The sequence below is a fragment of the Syngnathus leptorhynchus genome, chromosome 11 (genome assembly GCF_054491065.1).
Source record: "Syngnathus leptorhynchus isolate UIUO chromosome 11, UIUO_Slep, whole genome shotgun sequence".
NCBI lineage: Eukaryota > Metazoa > Chordata > Actinopteri > Syngnathiformes > Syngnathidae > Syngnathus > Syngnathus leptorhynchus.
In genome coordinates, this window is record NC_141205.1 from 5,203,100 (window position 1) to 5,222,390 (window position 19,291).

The 19,291-nt window shown below is 42.9% G+C and overlaps 1 protein-coding gene across 1 annotated transcript in view; it reads left to right on the plus strand.

Moving 5' to 3' along the window:
- Positions 1-6,378: 6,378 nt before the first annotated feature.
- celf4 (CUGBP, Elav-like family member 4) overlaps positions 6,379-19,291 on the plus strand; it is a 54,462-nt gene continuing 41,549 nt past the window's right edge. Inside the window, exon 1 of the mRNA XM_085924824.1 lies at positions 6,379-6,825. Coding sequence (XP_085780950.1) covers positions 6,543-6,825 — 283 coding nt within the window. The 5' untranslated portion in view covers positions 6,379-6,542. The remainder of the gene's footprint in view (positions 6,826-19,291) is intronic.

The window sequence follows — 19,291 nt, forward strand, 5'->3', positions numbered from 1 at the left end:
GTGATATAAATGAATGGAAACAGAAGCATCAATTCCAGCACACGCTTCCGAGACATCTGTTCCCTGCAGGCTTTGTGTCAGAGCCCCACTTGCAGGCAGGTGTATTGCCTTTGTGTTTGAGATGGGGGAGCCAAGTAGTGCAGTGTCGAGGAGATCGATGCACCCTGGGAAGTGTTGTCTCTGCTTCTGCATGACATGAGGTTCTACCATAAAGGGAGAGGTCGCCTGGCTAGAGTGGCCTGACACCTGTGTCCATTTGTGTGCAGCCGTGCACGGACATGCACATGCATGCCTAGTAGTGGTCCTCATGTTCACAATCTGGACATTTACATATATTTTATATATACAGGGTCCAGCAAAATGATCTGACACATTTGTAGTTTAATAAAATGCAAACAAATTTAAGAAACTTTTTTTTTCCCGAAAAGTACATCTAATGGCATTTTGTTTCATTTCATTTCATTTTTGTTTCATTTTCGAATGATGGTATTTTGGTTTTACCGCTGCCACATTTTCTGGAGTTCTGGCGGCGCGAGGTCGGCCAGTCGATTTTCGTTTCAATGCTAATCCACTGGCTCTGAAGTTAGTAACCCATAACAAGATCGTGTTTCGAGCAGGTGCGGGATCATGTCGACCAAGTCTGAAGCGCAAACGGAAGGCTTGTTGTGTTGCAGTTACAGGTTCATTCTTGATAAATGTTTCCACAATGAAAGCGTGATGCTCTCTGGTCGAATTCATGTTAGCAACTGAAACGAAACAAAATTATTATTTTTTTTCTTCTATAGAATTATTTGCATCAATTTTGACTTTATTCAAAAGTCCACTGTAATGTGAGAATCATTTGGCTCCAGATTCACATTCGTCTTGTAAATGAATGAGTTAGAAAGGAGGAGTGAGAAGGCAATAGTGAAGTCAGCTCCTTATGTGTCTTTCCCTTTGGGCTTACTATATCCAGATTAAAGGAGAGTTCACAGATAGGCGACAGGATCCAGCACCCTATCCAATCAAGTGGTTCCCTGAAGGCAACCATGTGGTGCACACATATGTGGTCACAACCACACAGCATAACACCCCTCCCCCAATGTCCTCCAGGAGTCCTCCAGAAGAATCTTGAGAAGTTATGAGCAAGCGAACAGCATCTTGAAGGAGCGATAATGTATTGCAAGACAAACTGTAGCAAAAAAAAAGTATTTTCGGAATGCTACATGAGCACAAGTAGGAAAACAAAGGGAGGAGAGAAAGCAGCCGAATGGCTTTTGAACGCTCGTGCTTGTCAGTGATTCTCTTTCCTTCTGCTCAAATGCTTTAATGAAATGCTATTTGTAACACTGCCTACTTCTTTTTATGTGACAATGCATTGGTGCTTTATTAGCAGAAAATATGGGGATGTGTGTTTGTGAAATGTTCTGGGTGGCTTAAGAAATGTCACATAGTCTCCGTAAGGCAACAGGCACATCTATCAATTTCAGAACCATTTTTTTCTCAACTCCATCAAAAAAAAATGCACATTGAAGCACTGCGTCCGTTTGTTACATTTCATGACACCCTCACAGAATGACACTGGGTCCCGGACAAGCAAATAACATAGTGGCACTTCCCATCAGCCATCACACTTGATCGGCGTGTGAATGAATCACACCGGGCGGCCATTTCCCTCTCATCTACCTTCTTGCCGGCGACAGATGCAGAACCAAGCCGCGGCCCACAAAGGGGTGACAGTGAAGGGAAAGTGAAAAGGCTATGATAAATGCTACGAGGGGAGATACAAGAAAGAGGGTGCGGTGTTTGAAAACACTAACCTTTTTCAGATGCTGATTTGGTATTCATTATTAATGACCTTTCCGTACCTGAGCTAAGCTGTAGTCGGGAAGCCCCATTGTGTTCCAGGCTGCCAGAAGCTGGGGGGACAGGCGCTGCAGCCTTGTTCAGACTTGTTGCCTGATGGATTTCTTCACTCTGGATGTGTCTTTTTCAAACACGCCGTTTAATTTGTCCTGCTGAGTCCACATGCTGAGTAAAGAATAGTAGGAACATATGTGGCCACGGAGTTAAAGTTCAGAGAAGCACGCTGGAAACAAATTTGGGGTCAGACTGGAATGATTGGTGTTGTGGTATTTACATTGTCTGTCGCTACCTGGCAGGGAGGAAGACTGGCAAACTGGCAGACACAGCACGCTCCCTTTCCTCTTCCTCTCACTCATCTTGCATTCAACTCTGTCCCGATTTCATCAGGAAGGCATTCTCATGCTAATCGAACTCGAGGAGCAACCATGCATACGTTGCATTTTCACGCGTGTGTTTGTGAGTCGAAACAATCTCGCTAAAATGTGCTCATCCATGCTCACCGTTCTATTCACGCCGCTTACACATTGACATCGCCTGAACACAGTGAAAGACATCCTGCCAAGAACATTTAAACTTCATGTCAGTGAATAGATTGTACAATGGGCGGGGCTAACAATTTATAACTTCTCTTGTCACTTTATCTTGTAATCCCTTAGTACCAATCTGTCATCTTTTACTCTCTTTGATACTCTTTGATTTTTTATTGTTGTTTGGTCACATTAATAAGTTGTACATTATTTTTTTCCCCACCGAGGAGATGATGAATAATATGAGACTATGGTGGTGGTTGGAGCTGAGACTTCTGGCAAGCCAATGTCATCAGTATCACAGCAAATGAGGAAAACACAGTGGCACCACAGAGAATCACAGGCAGCGGACTCATTACATGAGTCATTTCTTGCAGCGTGCCAGCAAAGATTGACTGCCAGAAGGGTTACCAGCAAAACCAAAAAGTAGGGGACAAAAAAAGGTTTAAACTCTACATTCACAACTGCAATATGGCAACGGAAAAAAGGCAAATACGATCTGAATAGTGTGAAACAATGTTTGCTGCACATTCAGATGAAAGTTGTCCAGGATGGTCTTTTAAAATTTCAGACCTCTAAAAGCAGATAGCAGGTGTCATGCACAAAATAACTTTAAGTCATATAAAAGCATAACAAAAAATGGATATCTTGTATAACTATAGACCACACAAACTGTCACGTACAGCACACTTCTTCGATACTCGAGACTTTTACTTTGCCCAGGGGCATATCTAGCCGAGAACCAGGTGTTGTCACGTTCCCTTGTGAGGCCCCCTTTCCACCCTGGAGCAATTAATGGCTCCTTGGAGTGAGACACTCTGGGCTCAAAATGGCTACCTATCTACAATGGAGGTGTCACATCACCTTGACAACCAGGTCAAGCCCTCGGAGTATCATCAGTGTGTGCCAACAAAGCCAGGAGTCAGAGGTCAACTCACCTTGTGATCTCTCTGTAGAATTGATCTGTTGTAGTGGAAATGGGTTTTTTGAGCTGCATGATTTAGACAGCAGCCGGACACTTTTTTTTCCCCTCTTGTCAGACCAGTGTGAGAGGCCGCATGGCTCATGACATAAAAGGCACAAGGAACAAAGTGCAGCCTAATTAAGGCAATTAGCTGTCTTCCTTCCTATTTGTGTACATGTGTCTCTTTCAGACACGTTTGTTTATATGACTTGCTGTCTGGGCAACGTTGTACAGAAGCTTGTGTTTGTCAAGAGGCCCGTGTTTTGGGGCCAGAGAGTCGGTGAAGGAGAGGAGCTGTCAGCACAGCTGATCTGTACAGCCGGTGCTCGACACAAGCGCAGACGCCCACCCATGTCAAATGTCAGCGCACTAATCTCTTTCCAATGCAGCCCCGCTGTAACCGCAGGGGCCAGAGACAGACACAGCTCATTGCTTCCTTCCGTACGTTTCCCAGGAAAGTCTGCCAACCCAAACCTACAAGCTCACCTTAAATGAGCTCTTTAACATTCATTCATCTTCCGAATCGCTTCGAAACATAGTTTTACTGCTATCATTTCTTGGGATTGTGTACCTAAAAGGTGGTCATTCAGTGTGTCGAGATTTTGCTCACAATTTTATGTTGGATAGGTGTCCTGCTGGGCTATTGAAAGAGTCAAATTGGCTGTATGTATTCAGCTAGACCTTGTTTACACAATGTCATTATCGCCACAAAACATTGCCAGGCTAAATTCAGAAGCCCGGACAGAGGAAAACCACACAATTTAGTTTCAGCACTATGGACAGTGTATTTTTTCGGGCACTGCAGACGGAGGAATTCATATGCGCCTTATTTCATGACCATTGACAGAGGAGCAGAATCTCTTTCTTCCCGCACCACAGAAAGAGATCCACTAGCCAGTTCTAGCCAAGGCCAACTTCTTTATCTCATCCCGCTCATTCACAGTTTAACACTCCTTCGGTATCAAAATTAACATTGTTATGTGTGGTTCTATGTGATAGGCTAATTATGTCATGTGAAATTAAGATTTTCAAATTGGTTATGTGACCCAATACTCCTGATATGATTTTAAAAAAAGACGTTAAAAGACACCGCATTGTGGGTAAAATATTGCCAATGGTACGTCAGGCTTGAGTGCAAGCCAGTCGGCGGTGCATGGTGGATGGCTTGAGGCCCTGAGGGAAAGCTTGGAGAGCAGAGCACGGTGTCATGCCAAAGAAAGCAAAGTTCCCCCCGCCCCACTGGGGCCCGGTCATGCCGTGAAAACGAGATGACATTACCGGGCCATTTAGCTGGCGGAAGAGCAGAAAGAAATAGGTGAGCGAGGCACCCAGTGTGTCGCTTTTGTTATATAATGCTTTGCTAATGTATCAGTAGAGAGGGGCAAGGGGGGAGGTTGGGGTTATCCTGATATAAAGAACGCTACAAAAGTATAGCACATACTCACTTTGCTCATAATTGGACAATGGATCAATGTGTCTGGACTATTTACACTGCACTGTGTACCTTTGCATAAATATACAGGAGACGTATTGTATCTTCATGTTGAAATGTGGGCATGCGTGTGTGTGACGTGCCCGTTTTTCTCAACCATACAACTGCGCAATGTTCCATTTTCTTTAAAACAGCAAGTGTACAGTTTTCCCAAAAATGACAAATGTAAACTGTCATCAATTTATTTAGATTAGATACGTTTTATGTTTTTGTTTATATATATATATATATATATATATATATATATATATATATATATATATATATATATATATATATATATATATATATATATATATATATATATATATATATATATATATATATATATATTGCATTTTAGCAATAGCAGGGCAGAGATAATCATTAACACAACTTACAGGAGATAAACAAGAATCATATGAGGTATATTTATGTTCATAGGTTTGATACGGTGATTAAATCCTCACTCTTTTTTTTTTAATTGTTGCTAGAAAAGCATTAGTACCAATACAAAGAAAGAATTGTACAACTCAATGAGTAGCTATTGGTCATTTAATGGAGTGTTATACCGTTTTAGCACCACAATGATTGCCTTCAAAACATGAAAAACAAATCTCATAATTGAAAATGAATATGCCAGACATTATATTCCGACCCACCCTTATGTGTCTCCTCCTAACGCCACTCGGCGGTGCTCACAGACTTTCCCTTTCTGGGAGCTCACGCATCCAGTGCACACCGCTTGAGGAAAAACACATTAAACGTACCCATCGACTCGTCCACGTTCATCTTTGATGAACAATGGCACACAAAGAGTGAAGTAATAGCGATGATGAACATAAAACGCCTTCTCTGGAGTGTAACGGGTTCGTTTCAGCACCAGGGAGCTGTCCAGTATCCCGACGCAGGCAACTAAAAAGGCTCCATCCACATTGTCTATTTAATTGAACATAGCATTATTAATGCAACGTCAATGAGCACGACGTATTCTGGTGATTGTGTAGTTTTTCACTTACTGAGCAGGAGCACAAAGGACCGTTTTCCTCGATATTTCTCTATTTATAGACCCTCGGTGGAATGTACCATCCGATCCTCGCATAAGAAAAAAAGGGGGAGCGGAGAAGCTGTTTTTTGACACAAGCCAAGTTTATAGTGAGTTTTGCTTACTGAAACCTACCCACCACCGCAGCAGAAGTTGAGTCGGCCATGCTCGTTTAAACCGAGAAGACACCCATAGCGACTCGAATGCAAAAAAATAAAAAAAGGTGCCAAGAAGCTGGGACGAGGGAACGTGGGTGTAAATAGGCAGTGAACACGCTTAGTCTCTCTCTCTCGCGCTCTCTCTCTTACAGCTTCCCCATCCTTTCTCTCTCTCTCTCGCTCACTCTCACTCACTCACTCTCTCTCACTCACTCTCTGTTTCCTCTCTTTTATTATATCAATGAACGACTTTCTGAGTAGGACTTAAACACAAGGAATCAAAAGACCCCATCGGGACCAAAACGGCATCACGCGTTTCTGCTATGCGACTTGGCCGCGCGCTACATGTGTTTTCACATCAATGTAAATATTGGCTTTGATAGGACGAGAGCCCAATCAGCTCTGGTGCGGCTTGCTTTCGGACGCGAATTTTGACCAAGACTTGCGCCTTGCCTTTTCATTTTCCACCGCACGTATTGCCATCTACTGCTGTTGCAAGCCACCCTCAACTCGCTGGCCGGTCCGAACGACGATGGCAACTTTAACCAACGGGCAGGTGGACGCCACGGTGCACGGGGTCGGTGTCGGGGTGGTCTCCGCCAGCACCAACGGGCTAGTGAACGGATTAAGCCACAACTACAGCCCGGCGGGCTGCCCGGCCACCATCCCCATGAAAGACCACGATGCCATCAAACTCTTCATCGGTCAGATCCCCCGCAACCTGGACGAGAAGGACCTGCGGCCCCTCTTCGAGGAGTTTGGCAAGATCTACGAGCTGACGGTGCTCAAGGACCGCTTCACGGGCATGCACAAAGGTGGGTGCGTGACGCTCCTCTGGACGGTCCACAGTGGACCCGTTTGTTCGGCATCTGTGGCGCATCGGAGGGCGTCAGGAGCGCCACTCTGAAAGCGTGACATGAAAAGAAAAATAAAAAAAGATAAAATGACGCGGGCTGGACTTGTCAGGGCAACATGCATGCGTGGCGACTGTCTTTTGTTTGTATGCACGCGGTTGTAAATGTGCTTTCATTCACTCCACTAAATCCAGTCCATTAAAGTCACGTATTCATGTTGCAATAGCTGGAGGCTGTTTGATAGCCTGCAGCATTGTGTATAGTTTGCCTGCGTGTCTGTGTGCGTTCGCGCGCGCATCTTCCGTGCCCTCGCGGTTGCAACTAAAGTAGTATGTCCATATTTAATTATAAATTTAAATTTACACTTTTTGGAAAATTACTTTCTAACTTTTTTTTTTATTGCACGGATCCACTTACAGTGGCTATTAATTAGGCTGATTTAACTTAATGGCTCATTAAGTGATGTCAAATGTCTCCAAGTGGTTAGACGTGTCCTTTAAGGTGTAATATTAATGACTAGTCTTTGTTTAGGTACAACAGGAATGATAGCACTTCCCACTTGTATTTTAGTTTCTTCTCTCAAGGGAAGGCAAATCACCATTTAATGAGAGGTCAGTAATTGATCCACTGTACCTGCAGGATATCTCCCAGGGGAGCAAAGTACATTAAGAAAAAAAATATCACTTTCTCTAAGCTACTTTCAAACTGTCCTGTAAACATTTGTGTTTCATGCTGAATAACTTAAGAGGTCATTGTACATATATACAAATTATTTCCGAGGGTATGTAGGCACGAGAGGACAAAAGAGACCAAGGGGGTATTTTATTAATAGCACAGCTTTAGTAGACCCCCTGTTGGACAGTTAATCAGCACTGGCCCCCGAACTATAAGCATGGCTCACCAGCTGATTCTAAGAACTGTCTCCTCACTGCGATATACGGCCCTGCTTCCCGCTTTCATTAGCGGGTCCCCGCTGTGCTCATATTTTAACTAGCTGGAGGCACGAGCTACACTGCCTGACTCACTCACATTCCCTACACACATCTTAAACACCTTCCAGCCACTTTCTATATAAGAAGTGTTCAAAATTAGCCAAAGCGCAAATGTCACAAATACGTGATAGTGAGTCGCAGAGCATAAATAATGTTTAAATGTGCTCCGAAACCTCTTTTTTTTCCGTTTCTTAGTCACATCTGACATTTATTTTTAACCAAATCACTGTTATGAAATCTATTTGTGTTTGTAGATTGCGTGCAATTGCAGTTTTTCATTTGGCTTTATATTTCAGTATTTTCCATACAGTCTTAACAAAAGTTTGTGGAACAGCCGTTAAAACACTCAACTATTTTTGCGCTTTTTATAGTGTCGTCCTCACTCGCTCACATCATCATGTTCCCTCAAAGTCGCGCTAGTCCTGAGTGTATATGTACGATTCGTTATGAGGCAGACGCGTGTCGAGTGTTTCCACTATGCTCCACCTCTTTTTTTTTTTCTTCCCAAAAAAGAAAAAAACAGTGCTTAGTAACATGTCATGCTTCACATTGGGATACAGTTGGCCCCATTTAGATTAACAAGGTGGCACTTTTACAAAGAAATAAGCTCGGTTTCAGTTCACTGATCCACAGCTTTTTGCCACCGCAGGTAATAAATGTTGCTTATCCTGTTCTACAGTATCAACAAGCCTAAAGAAGCAGCCTTCCCTATGGAAATGCTGCCTCTGAAGAAAGAGACCCCTATTATAGCCATTGTCAGCCGCGCCTGTGATACTATTGCCATAACCCTCCCCATAATGACTCCATGTATCACTAGTAATCTAGTCTTTAGGATTCTGTCCCCTTGGAACAGAGGGGCTGAGAGGGAGGGGGGGCAGAGGTCTGCAGAGTCTGGAAGCGGGCACTGGGACAGCGGTGCAGGCCTACATTCTCTCAATGATTTTATTTCTCTCCCCTCTGCGACCGAGCCATGCTAATAGAGGCCATTTATAATGGTCACCGGCTGCTGCTGCTGCTGCTGCAGGTACCAAACACAGCGGGCTGAGACACACAGTTTGTACAGCAGCCTTCAAGCCTCTTGCATTCAATGTGTGAATGTAACTGGACAATTCATGAGGATCGTATGTAAAAATGTGCGGCTGATTAGCTGTGATGACGTGAGCCAAGCGTCGCACGACTTGAATGAAGTCTCATCATGGATGAACGACTGTTGCTGTTTCATGGGCTCACTCAGTTGGTGTTGCAAAGTCTGAGTGGAGCTCAATGCTCACTTTTGAGCCGGTGAGTGATGTCAACAAAATGTCCCAGTTTGTTAGCACCGAAAACAATTTCATTTTACTCACATAGAGCTACTAAAAGACGATGCCCGTATTTTGCAACGTCGAGTGGGCGCACGGTGTAATTGACAGTCGTCTTTTCCAAACTGCAATTGATACAGCTCATAAAGCTTCTCATTGCATCCCTCTCGGATTGCCTATTTTTTAAAATATATTTTGATCTTTTGCATGAAAATGTCAAAGAAGACTCACAACAGATTATGGGGCGTCTCATATTTGGTAAGACCAGAAAGTCATGATGCCAAAAACATGAAAGACTCATGCTGTGTTTTATTGCAGGCAATTAGATGTTACAGGCTACCATTAGAGAAGTGCCATCTGCAGAAAGGAGGATAAAAGCAAATTTGCCTTCGAACAAAAACTGTGTGTGTGTGTGTGTGTGTGTGTGTGTGTGTGTGTGTGTGTGTGTGTGTGTGTGTGTGTGTGTGTGTGTGTGTGCGAGTGTGTGTGTGTGTGTTCTGCAGGTCTACATTAATGCAGCATGCGTTCCGGACGAAAAATTTCACTCCAGTTGCATCATCCTCTCTGTGGGATCTTTCTCTATCTCCTCTTGCAGTTGCTTTGGGAGCATTGTGTGTGTGCGTGTGGACTCCTCCCAGCAAACTACACTCAGCTTCTCTTACAATGCACGCTCAGACTTCACTTTGTGTCCTGTTTCTAGATGCATCACTATCGATTTGGGCTGTTTTTGTAGGGAGGATGGCAACATGTGTCACAGAGGACGTGGCTACTTACCAAAGTACACATAACCGGCAGCGCCACCCTGCTCTCACCAGGCACACCGTGGAACAGCTCAAAATTGTCAGGATAAAAAATAAAAAGAATAAAAACAAAAAAGGGGCGGAGCAATTGGGAAATACAACAATACTAAATTATAAAGAGAAGTGGCTCAGTTGTTTGTTGTGGTCAATTGTGAGACGGCCGAGCAGAGATTTGCTTGTGTCACATGAGCAGTTGAAGAGAAAGACAAAAAATGGCGCTCCTGCACGTATTAGCATGCTAACAGCATGAGTGGAGCCATGACGCCTGTCACAGAGACGAGGTTCTTTCCTTTATTTTTGACCTTAGTTCTCTTCTCTTTAAAAGCAATGACCTTTGCACACTGAGAGGGAGGAATGACTAAGCTCAGAAAAGGAAAGTTGGTGGCCGCATGCAAAACTATCTTAACACTCAGGAGAGCGCTGGCGTCCCAGTTTGATTAAAATATGATCATGTGCACAGCCAAGTTGTTGCACTCTGGAGCAGTTTTAACTACTTGAGGTGTGGTTGGTCACTGCTCCGCTCGGCCCCAGTGCAAGTAGACTGCAATGGAATCAAAATGCACACTGAGAATCACTGTTTCATGCTAAGCTACATTTGCTAAAATTCAGCCTTTGTTGGTGAGCCAGAATGAAGACTGACTAGCATAGCACATATTGATGATGTTAGTGAACACAATTTGAGAATGATCCAGGGTAGCCATTTAATTCACTCACGGAAAACATTTAATGTTACTAGTTCAAAGATCACATGGCGTCCGGGTGTGTACTTGTGCATTAACGTGTACTTAATGGTGCTACTTGGCAAGCTCTGACCCGTGGAGACGAGCAGATGTAGATAGATAGACCCCACCTTTTTTTTTTTCAGTGGTTTGTTACTTTTATGCAGCCTACTCTGCAAATTGTTTTTTTCTGCTCACCTAAACTGCTCAACCAATAGCCCAGAGCGTTTTTAGAATGAAATCAGTGTTTCATCAGCATTTGGCCTTTAGTATTCCATATGCTTCCCACTCTTGCTTTCCTATTGTTGCTTCGGTTGAATGTTTTAGTAGATGAAATAAAAAATTGTTTTTCTGGGTTTTTTTTCCCCTCCCACAGCATTTTTAATAAATGCTCCTTCGGCATAGTTTCAATTTCCCAGGTTTTTGCATCACATCTTTGCATTTGAGTTGTCACAATTTGACACTTTGGGTATACATATGTTTGTTTTGTTTGGTTTTCTTCATCTTTTGTAATCATGTTTCTGCTTGCACACCGTCTGTCTGCAGTACCGATTGTTGAAGTGGTGTGCGCAATACTTGCGAAAGTCTTACAATTTGTTTTGGAGCCGCACCTTTGTTTGTTGTGCATTTATTTACGTCTAAATTGGAAAAAGCAAATGGAGACATGACAGTTTAAACAAGCACTGTATTCAAAGTGCTTCTCTTTTGATGACATAAATTGCTAAATAGGATTCTTCAAAACTCCTTCAGAGCAACCAGAACATAATTCTTGACTTTGTTTCCCTGTCATCTAGCTTGTTATCTCACTCTCCCAATGGACAACTTTCTTCACAGTCTTTGTGCAGCCTTGAAAACTGAAAACCGTTTTTTTTAAATCATGCATATTACGGAACGTGTCACCGTTATGTGTTTGTTTATTGCATTACAGATTTTCCCGCAACATTTCTCATCTGTCATGTGTCTTTCTATATGCTTATGTGTGATTATACAGCAGACAATAGAACTGTGCAGGCTTCCAGTTTGAAGAGGAATGCTCAGTTGTAACTGTCTATGTTTAATAGTAATATGAATATTTAACGTGCAAGCGCAGATGGAGCCCTCACTATGCACATGAATTTGGCTCTTGCTGCAGCCCTGCACTGCAGAAGCTTTGCATGAGGAACTAGCAGCATGACACAGCAGTAATATGAAAAATAGACCTTCATTTTGTCACCGCTAACAGTGTCACTGGCACATTAATTCACGTCCAGCGAGCAATAATTCTACTTTCTACCCTCCGTGTCATGCACAGTGTTTGTTTGTTTGGAACTTTATCTAAGGCATTTTGACTCTTAAAATTCATTTGCACAGATTTTATGGTCAAATATTTCAGATCGTTTTTTTCCAGCTTTCATGCAGAAGCAAGTGGAAAGACTGATCATTTCCAGAAAAGCTGAGTTGATTATTGTCCACAAAATGGCTATTTGTGACTTAGAGTGACAATTCTAGCCCTGTCGGCTGAATGAGAACACAACAGAATGCATGTAGGTAATCAGACCACACTTATTCTTTGCTGTCTGTGGATTAACAATATTCGATCCTCAATGGGTTTGGAACACAAAAGCCGATTTTCGACGTTCACTGATTCGTTCTTTTTTTTTTTTTTTAACCATACTTCATACTTATTTCATGTCTCCAATTAAAAATGCACCACGTTGACTTGTAAGAAGGAAGGTGGGGATGAGGGTTAGGGCTTTCCAAAGATCCCATTCAATTATTCAAAACCAAAGGCAATTCGGAAAATGGGTATTGTAAGGCAGGCAGAAGTTTTCAAAGGCTTTGGGTTTCAAATGACATAAAAGAGATTCTGATGTTTGACCCTGTTCTCTAAATTAAAACAAAAGTAAACATACAATGTAAAACTCAACCTGCTGCGAAAATGTGTTGGCTTCTGAACAAAATAATGTTCTTTTTTTATGGGCTGCCCTACTCACTGCAAGTGAGAACACGTTGCATATTTGGACTCCCAGAGTCAGCATCCTTCGTTTAAAATATGACTTCTTTTTTAGCAGATGTGAGAAGAACATCTGACGTTAGCAACTCACAACAGCTTTGGAATTTAACTGTAAATTTCTTCACAAGAAATCTGTGATCTTTGACGTTTAGCTATGCCATAATAAAAATAAGAGAAGAGCTTTGAATGTTGATTTTAAACGTTCGCTTTCGGAATTATATTATTCTCCTCCAAAATTGGGAATTTTGCAGATCAGATATTATCATCCCAACTATATCAGCATCCCGGTTAGGAAAGCTACATCAAGGCCTCGTTCTATTATGCTGGTTGGAGAGCAGATACACATCGTTGCAGAGGGAGATGGTGCAAGAGGGCGTAAAACGACGGAGGGAGACGTTGAGACTGGGTGATGTAAGAGAATACGTCAAATAGGTGAGGGAGATCCATGGGAGAGAGTCGGCGAGAGGAGAGGTGCGCACAAAAGACACGATATCAAAAGGCAGACAGTCGAATAGAAAGTCGGGAAATGAGATTGGACAATGTGAGTGCAAGGCGGAATGGGAGTGGGAGGGGGTGAGGAGGAGGAGGAGGCAGAAAAGATTGAGGGAGTCCCAGAGACAGATGTGGCCCTCGCTGGCCCCAGCTGATTGATGGCTTCTGGCCTACTTCCATGCCAGGCTCTGACCTCTCTGCCCTCTGCTGTAATTTATAGGCTGAGTTTTGCCAGATTTAAGTGCTACACTCGCCGGCCATCATGGGCCAAGAAAGGAGAATGACCTTCTTTGGAAGAGAGCTGAATTAGACCCCGACTGCTCTCGGACACCCCGGGAGCAAAGTGTCCCCTCAATATTAGCAGGATCTTACGTAACTCATTAAGCGACACACTTTTTTTTTTTTTTTTTTAAGGTCATGAAGTTTTGTTTTAGGATTCAACATCAGCAAGAATAGATTCATAATTTGAATTTCAAAATCTTTGATGCTGGTCGTACAAAGTCATCTCCAGTTTTTTTTTTTTTTGCACGTTTACATGCACTTCATACACCCCAATTCTGCCAATATTCAGGTTTTAAAAGGGTTATTGACTGAAGCGCTTGAGTTCATCTCGGATGTTTTCAGTCCGAGATTGGGTCCAAGCTGAACGAGAGCAATATGAAATTTCACCGTATGAAAATAAACGAGGTCTTTCATATCTGTATTCTCTCGCTGGTGGGCTGGCTCGGTTAGCTGCTTGGTGGGCTCAGCTGGGTTCGTGTTTGACCATTTGAAGCGTTTCGGCAATGCACGACTCAGTCAGGAGAAAGATCTGGAAGCAAAGTCATTGGCAAATTATAGGACATTTGCAATTTAATGGTTTTTGAGATCTCTGCCTTTTTTCTGCACCGGTTCGCAACGAGACAGTCTATTAGTTTGGTTCTTTAATCACAGAACTGGAGATGGGAATCCTGGTCATACACATCCAGTGCTTCACTTGGTGTTGAATGATTTCATGGAGGGTATAGAGAAAAATGGGAAGTGTGGGGGGGGGGAGTATATGTGCACGTGTGTGTGAGTGTGTGCATCCACATCATTCTGTGAACATTCATTATTTGATAAATATAGCTTCCCCCCGGCGCACAATTTGTGTGCGTGTGTGAGGGAGAGAGCTCGGGAAAGAGAGATTCCTTTACATCTTATTCATCAATAATATGGAGAGACACACACACACACACACACACACACTCTCTCTCTCTCTCTCTCTCTCTCTCTCTCTCTCTCTCTCTCTCTCTCTCTCTCTCTCTCTCTCTCCCTGTCTCTCCCTCTCTCTGTCTCTCTCTCTCTCTCTCTCTCTCTCTCTCTCTCTCTCTCTCTCTCTCTCTCTCTCTCTCTCTCTCTCTCTCTCTCTCTCTCTCTCTCTCTCTTTGAGCACAGCAAGAAAAACGATAAAGATGGCTTCCAGCGTCATGTTTCAAAATATTACTACCACAACTGCTCAAATTGAAAACGAGATAGTTTACATCTTCGACTAACGGATCAAATGCACCACAAGATAAAGAGCATGATGAAGCAAGTTGTACAGTATAATTAAGTGATGTCATTCTTTTTTTTGCAGCTCAATAAGAATATATTCAATATTTTGGGCAGTTTTTACTTTTGTTACAACTCATAAAGGTTCGCCATTGAAAGGATCTTTCAGACTTGTGCAATCATCCTACCGATGATCCTGCCATGACCGACCCGATCCGGAAATAGAAGCTACCTAATAGGCTGTGTAATCTCAATAAACTAACTTGTTAATGTTGTGTTGGTAAATGATGACGTGATTAAAGACACGGCTGGCTGAGATGCTTTGTTGGTTTTAGTCGTTGCCACATGGTAGAGGACAGACGACGGCTAAGCGTGTTTACTGGAGGTATGGAAATGCTCGAATGCCTTTCATGTGTCCTTCCACTATGGCGAGCGACTACTGGTCCATGTTAGCGTTGCAAACATCCTAATTGTGTTAAATGGGGAAAAGAGGGGAGGGGGAAGATTAAAATCCATTAAAGCTTTCTGTGAGGGGATGCTATTCCCGGGATGGTGCTTTTGTTCACTTTGGCAAGGCCGAGTTTCTCCTTCAAACACGGCAAACGTTGTCATTGTGTCTACCTAAAACGTTGTCGCCGGCTCTTGCTCTTTTATTCACTGTCACACTCGCTTTGCTCCTCTTTGCATTTTCTTTTTGTGATTGCCTCTCTCCATCCTTCTTACTGTCTTTGTGTGTCACTCCCATTTTCTCTCTCTCTCTATCGCTCGCCTGCATTCCCTTTGTAGCCTTGTTTCTTTCTATCGCTCTCTCTCTCCTTCTCCCTCTGTCTGTCTCAGCGTCAGATAAGCTCACTGGGGGAGACTTTAGAGGACTCTCCATCTGTGTATAAATAGCTCTGGATGAATTATTGAGGGACCTGGGGTTGCTAATAATCCCGCAGGACCCATCTGACAATGACACAGAAGATGGAGGGAAAACAATTACGCAGGATTTCTCCTTCAGAAGAGAGAGAATGGGGGGGAGGAGGGAAGCCGGTGGCCTCTGGGAGCCTCCTCGCGGGGCCCAACATCTTGGCTAATAAACCCAATTAGATCTCCGGAATCAATCGGGCCCCCGTGGGCATCGTCTCTCTTCCTCCCCCGGACGGCGTGTACCAACAGGAAGTGTAATGATTCATGTTCCCCCCGCTCTTGGTTCAGATCGTCCTCTCATCTCAATCTCGCGCGCTGGCAAGGAGGACGAGACAGGACGGGACAGGACGGCATGTCCGGCGAGGCGGGATAATAGGACAAGGGGGGGAAAGGGAAGGAGAAGACGGGCCGGCCGAGCGGCACAGAAGAATATTAATGGGAGTGTTTATCCTGTAAGTGTTTTACCCAGGGGACAAGACATGCGAGCGCTCCCGTGCCCCAGACTTTGTGTTCTCCCTGACACGTCTGATTCCTCCGTCGACAGATTTTTGAGTAATGGGCCCGACCCACCGCATGTGTTCCTGACATATACCGTTCATCCATCTGTTCATCTGCCTCAAATTGGGTCACAGACGGGCGTTTACATTTGACTGCTGTATCATGAAGGAAGCTAGAAAGGAAAACTTTTATCGCTCGAGTTTGTATCGCTGAGGAGACCCAAGTCTGGGATGTGATGAAAAGTGGCAAGATTTTATAGGGATGAAATTTTGCTTCAAACTGATTTTGTGTCATAACTATTATATGTTGTTATTGACCTAGTGTCATTTTTTTTTTTGCAGATTCAGGCCATAGGGGGAAGCAAAAATATGACACTATAGAAGGTGTCAAATTCCAGGTGGCAGCTGAGTCATCTCTTTAGTGAAGCAGTTTCTTGAATGAGACAATTGGGGCCATTCCAAAAAAAAGTTTGCAATGCACAATGACAAAAGCAGCTTCATGCAGAGTCATACAGCAAACATCTTTTTGTGACTTACAACCACATTTGTCACATCAACCTGCATCAAGCATTTGCTCCTTGCGATACAAACGATAGTTGTGAGCCAGTGAGAGATTCAAAATTAATGGAACAGTTTGACAAAATGCCGTCATTTCACTCACGTGAGTTTAACTCAAACTACAATGCTCGAATTGCTGTAAGTGTCCATTTTCTTTAGTATGCGCCTCATTGTTGGACAAACAAACAGCGATTGGAGATCGAAATCATTCGTGAGTTAACATTTGAGCAATGCCATTCATTGTGCTCCGTTTCTATTTTGGTCTTTTTCAATCCCAGCAGGTCTATTGAAGAAATCATCTCCAACTAGAAAGATGATTTCTTTCGGTAACGACCAATGTGATCAGTGAAATGTTCCTGTGGAAAACAGCTTGAATGAATTTGGCTGGAAAATTATGAAAGTCCACCGCCCTCACGCGTGTGGACAACATAAGGATTCAAACCACACAAACACTCAAGTCCATTTTGTTTGTTTTCCTTTTTTCGACCCTCACTGGACGAACACGAGAGGAGAAAAGGGGGAGTGTGTGTGGGTTGTGTGTGCGAGTGTGCGCGCGCGTGTGTGTGTGTGTGTGTGTGTGTGTGTGTGTGTGTGTGTGTGTGTGTGTGTGTGTGTGTGTGTGTGTGTGTGTTTGACACTGTCCTAATGATGCATTTTCTAGTCCATTGATTCCGAGGCTCTGCTCTTCAGTAAATCCTTCACATGCAACACATTAAAGCTCGCCCTTTTTCCTCCTTCGCCAATCGATTAGCACAGCTTAGAGACAGCCTCGCTGGGAAGCAGGGCGAGAGATGCCACTTGTTATCTTCAGGGACACACGCACGCACACATACACACACCGTTTCGAGGGTCTTCTTCTGTCACTTTGAGTTTGGTTGGGTTATTTACGTAACTTCATAGTTTTTGATAGAGCAACCCGGATTTTTATGGTAAATTCTCTAGGATGAACGAGCCCATAGAAAATTGTTGAAAATACACTCCAATGTTGTTATGAACCGTATCATCTGGATTCAGTGCCCAAAAGCTGACAGGCATTGAACGTGAACATGTCATCGCAAAATCTAATGAGAAATTATTTTGGTCTTTAACAATTAAATCAGATTGAAGCCATTGACTGAATCACATCTTATTGTAATGCTCCTATATTGTTATCGTAATGGTAATTGCTTGCCCATATCTGATGCTGGCCTCGTAATTGCCTGGCAACTAGTCCAGGCTGTCGCGTTCCCACTAAGTCAGCTGGGATATTTTCCTATATTGTATACTGAGACCCTGAATGGCCAGAATTTGGCTGGATTGTGAAGATTTGGTTCAAAGCAACCTGTTGCAGAATTCAATGCACGGAATGGGACAGCAGATCCATGGACAAACTTTGTATTAATCTGCTGCTAAATACCTTTGAGCTAATTAAATAGCCATTTCACGGTGATATTTACAAGGAGAGTCCCAACCTTTAAAACTATCAGACTAAGTAGAAGTAGAACTGCATACAAGATTTTAAACATCTTTCGAGGAACAGTAAACTGGAGATGGTAGAATTAATCTGCATGATGACTGATTTCCTCATGATTTGGATTGTTTGAGCTCAGAATTATTATTACTATTATTATTATTTAGAGAGATGCAAGTTTTTGTCTTTTTCCCTGGGTGACTTTCATGGAGCAATGTCCGAGCAATTTGCATATTGCCACCTGCGACCGCTGTTACACTTTACGATAAATGAATTCACCTCATCGTTCATTATACTGCCCCTTAGTTCTGCCTGCCCCAGCTGAAATCATATAGCTAGGACCAGCGTTCATTAGTCACGGCAACGGCTCCTGGATATCAAGCCAAGTTTTACACAATAAAAAAAGGATGTAGTGCGCTCTGAGCTGTAATTGAAGTTTTCTTTATTTGGGCTCCCTATTCACACATATCATAGTGCACTGCTCATCCCCAAGTACATATCGTGGTCTTTAAAGTTATTGAATCAGCCTTTACAGCTGGCAATTTAAGATTTTCAGGTGATACGGGCAGAAAGTAGGAAGGTTTTTGTCCCCTGGAATAGCCTCCATCCTTTATATCTATTCACCATTGTGAGTAATGATCGGAGGGGTCAGCATAGGTGAAGGGGATATGAGAAACTGCTGCTCACTTTATTGAATTATTATCCCTCACAGGAGAACTTGTTTTGTTTTTTAGCCTGATATCAGATCACAGCCCCTCAAATATGGATGCACGTTTAATTAAAATTGGAACCTTAGTTGTGTTTGCATTACAGTTGTTTGTTCTGTGTGTGACCTACTTATACAGATTCAATTAAATTACTTACTGTGTAGTTTCTAATTGAATAAGAAAATAATAAATAATAATAAATAAATAATAAAATAATCTCTTTTGCATGCTGTGCTATATGATTTTCTCCGTATTACGAACATGAACACCTCTTGAAAGAAAACGGACAAACAATGTCAAAATCTTTATTGACAGCCTAAAATTGGTCAACATCAAACAAAGTTGCAAAGATTTTCAAGGCAGTGCTCCACGGCCGCGCAACGAGAAGGTTCATCTGCGGTGCGGATAAAAAGTTTAACGCTATTGACTCTTTTGAGGCTTTTACCAAGATGTTCTAAAATATTTAAATGATCACTGGGAGTTTCTCCCCATCTGTA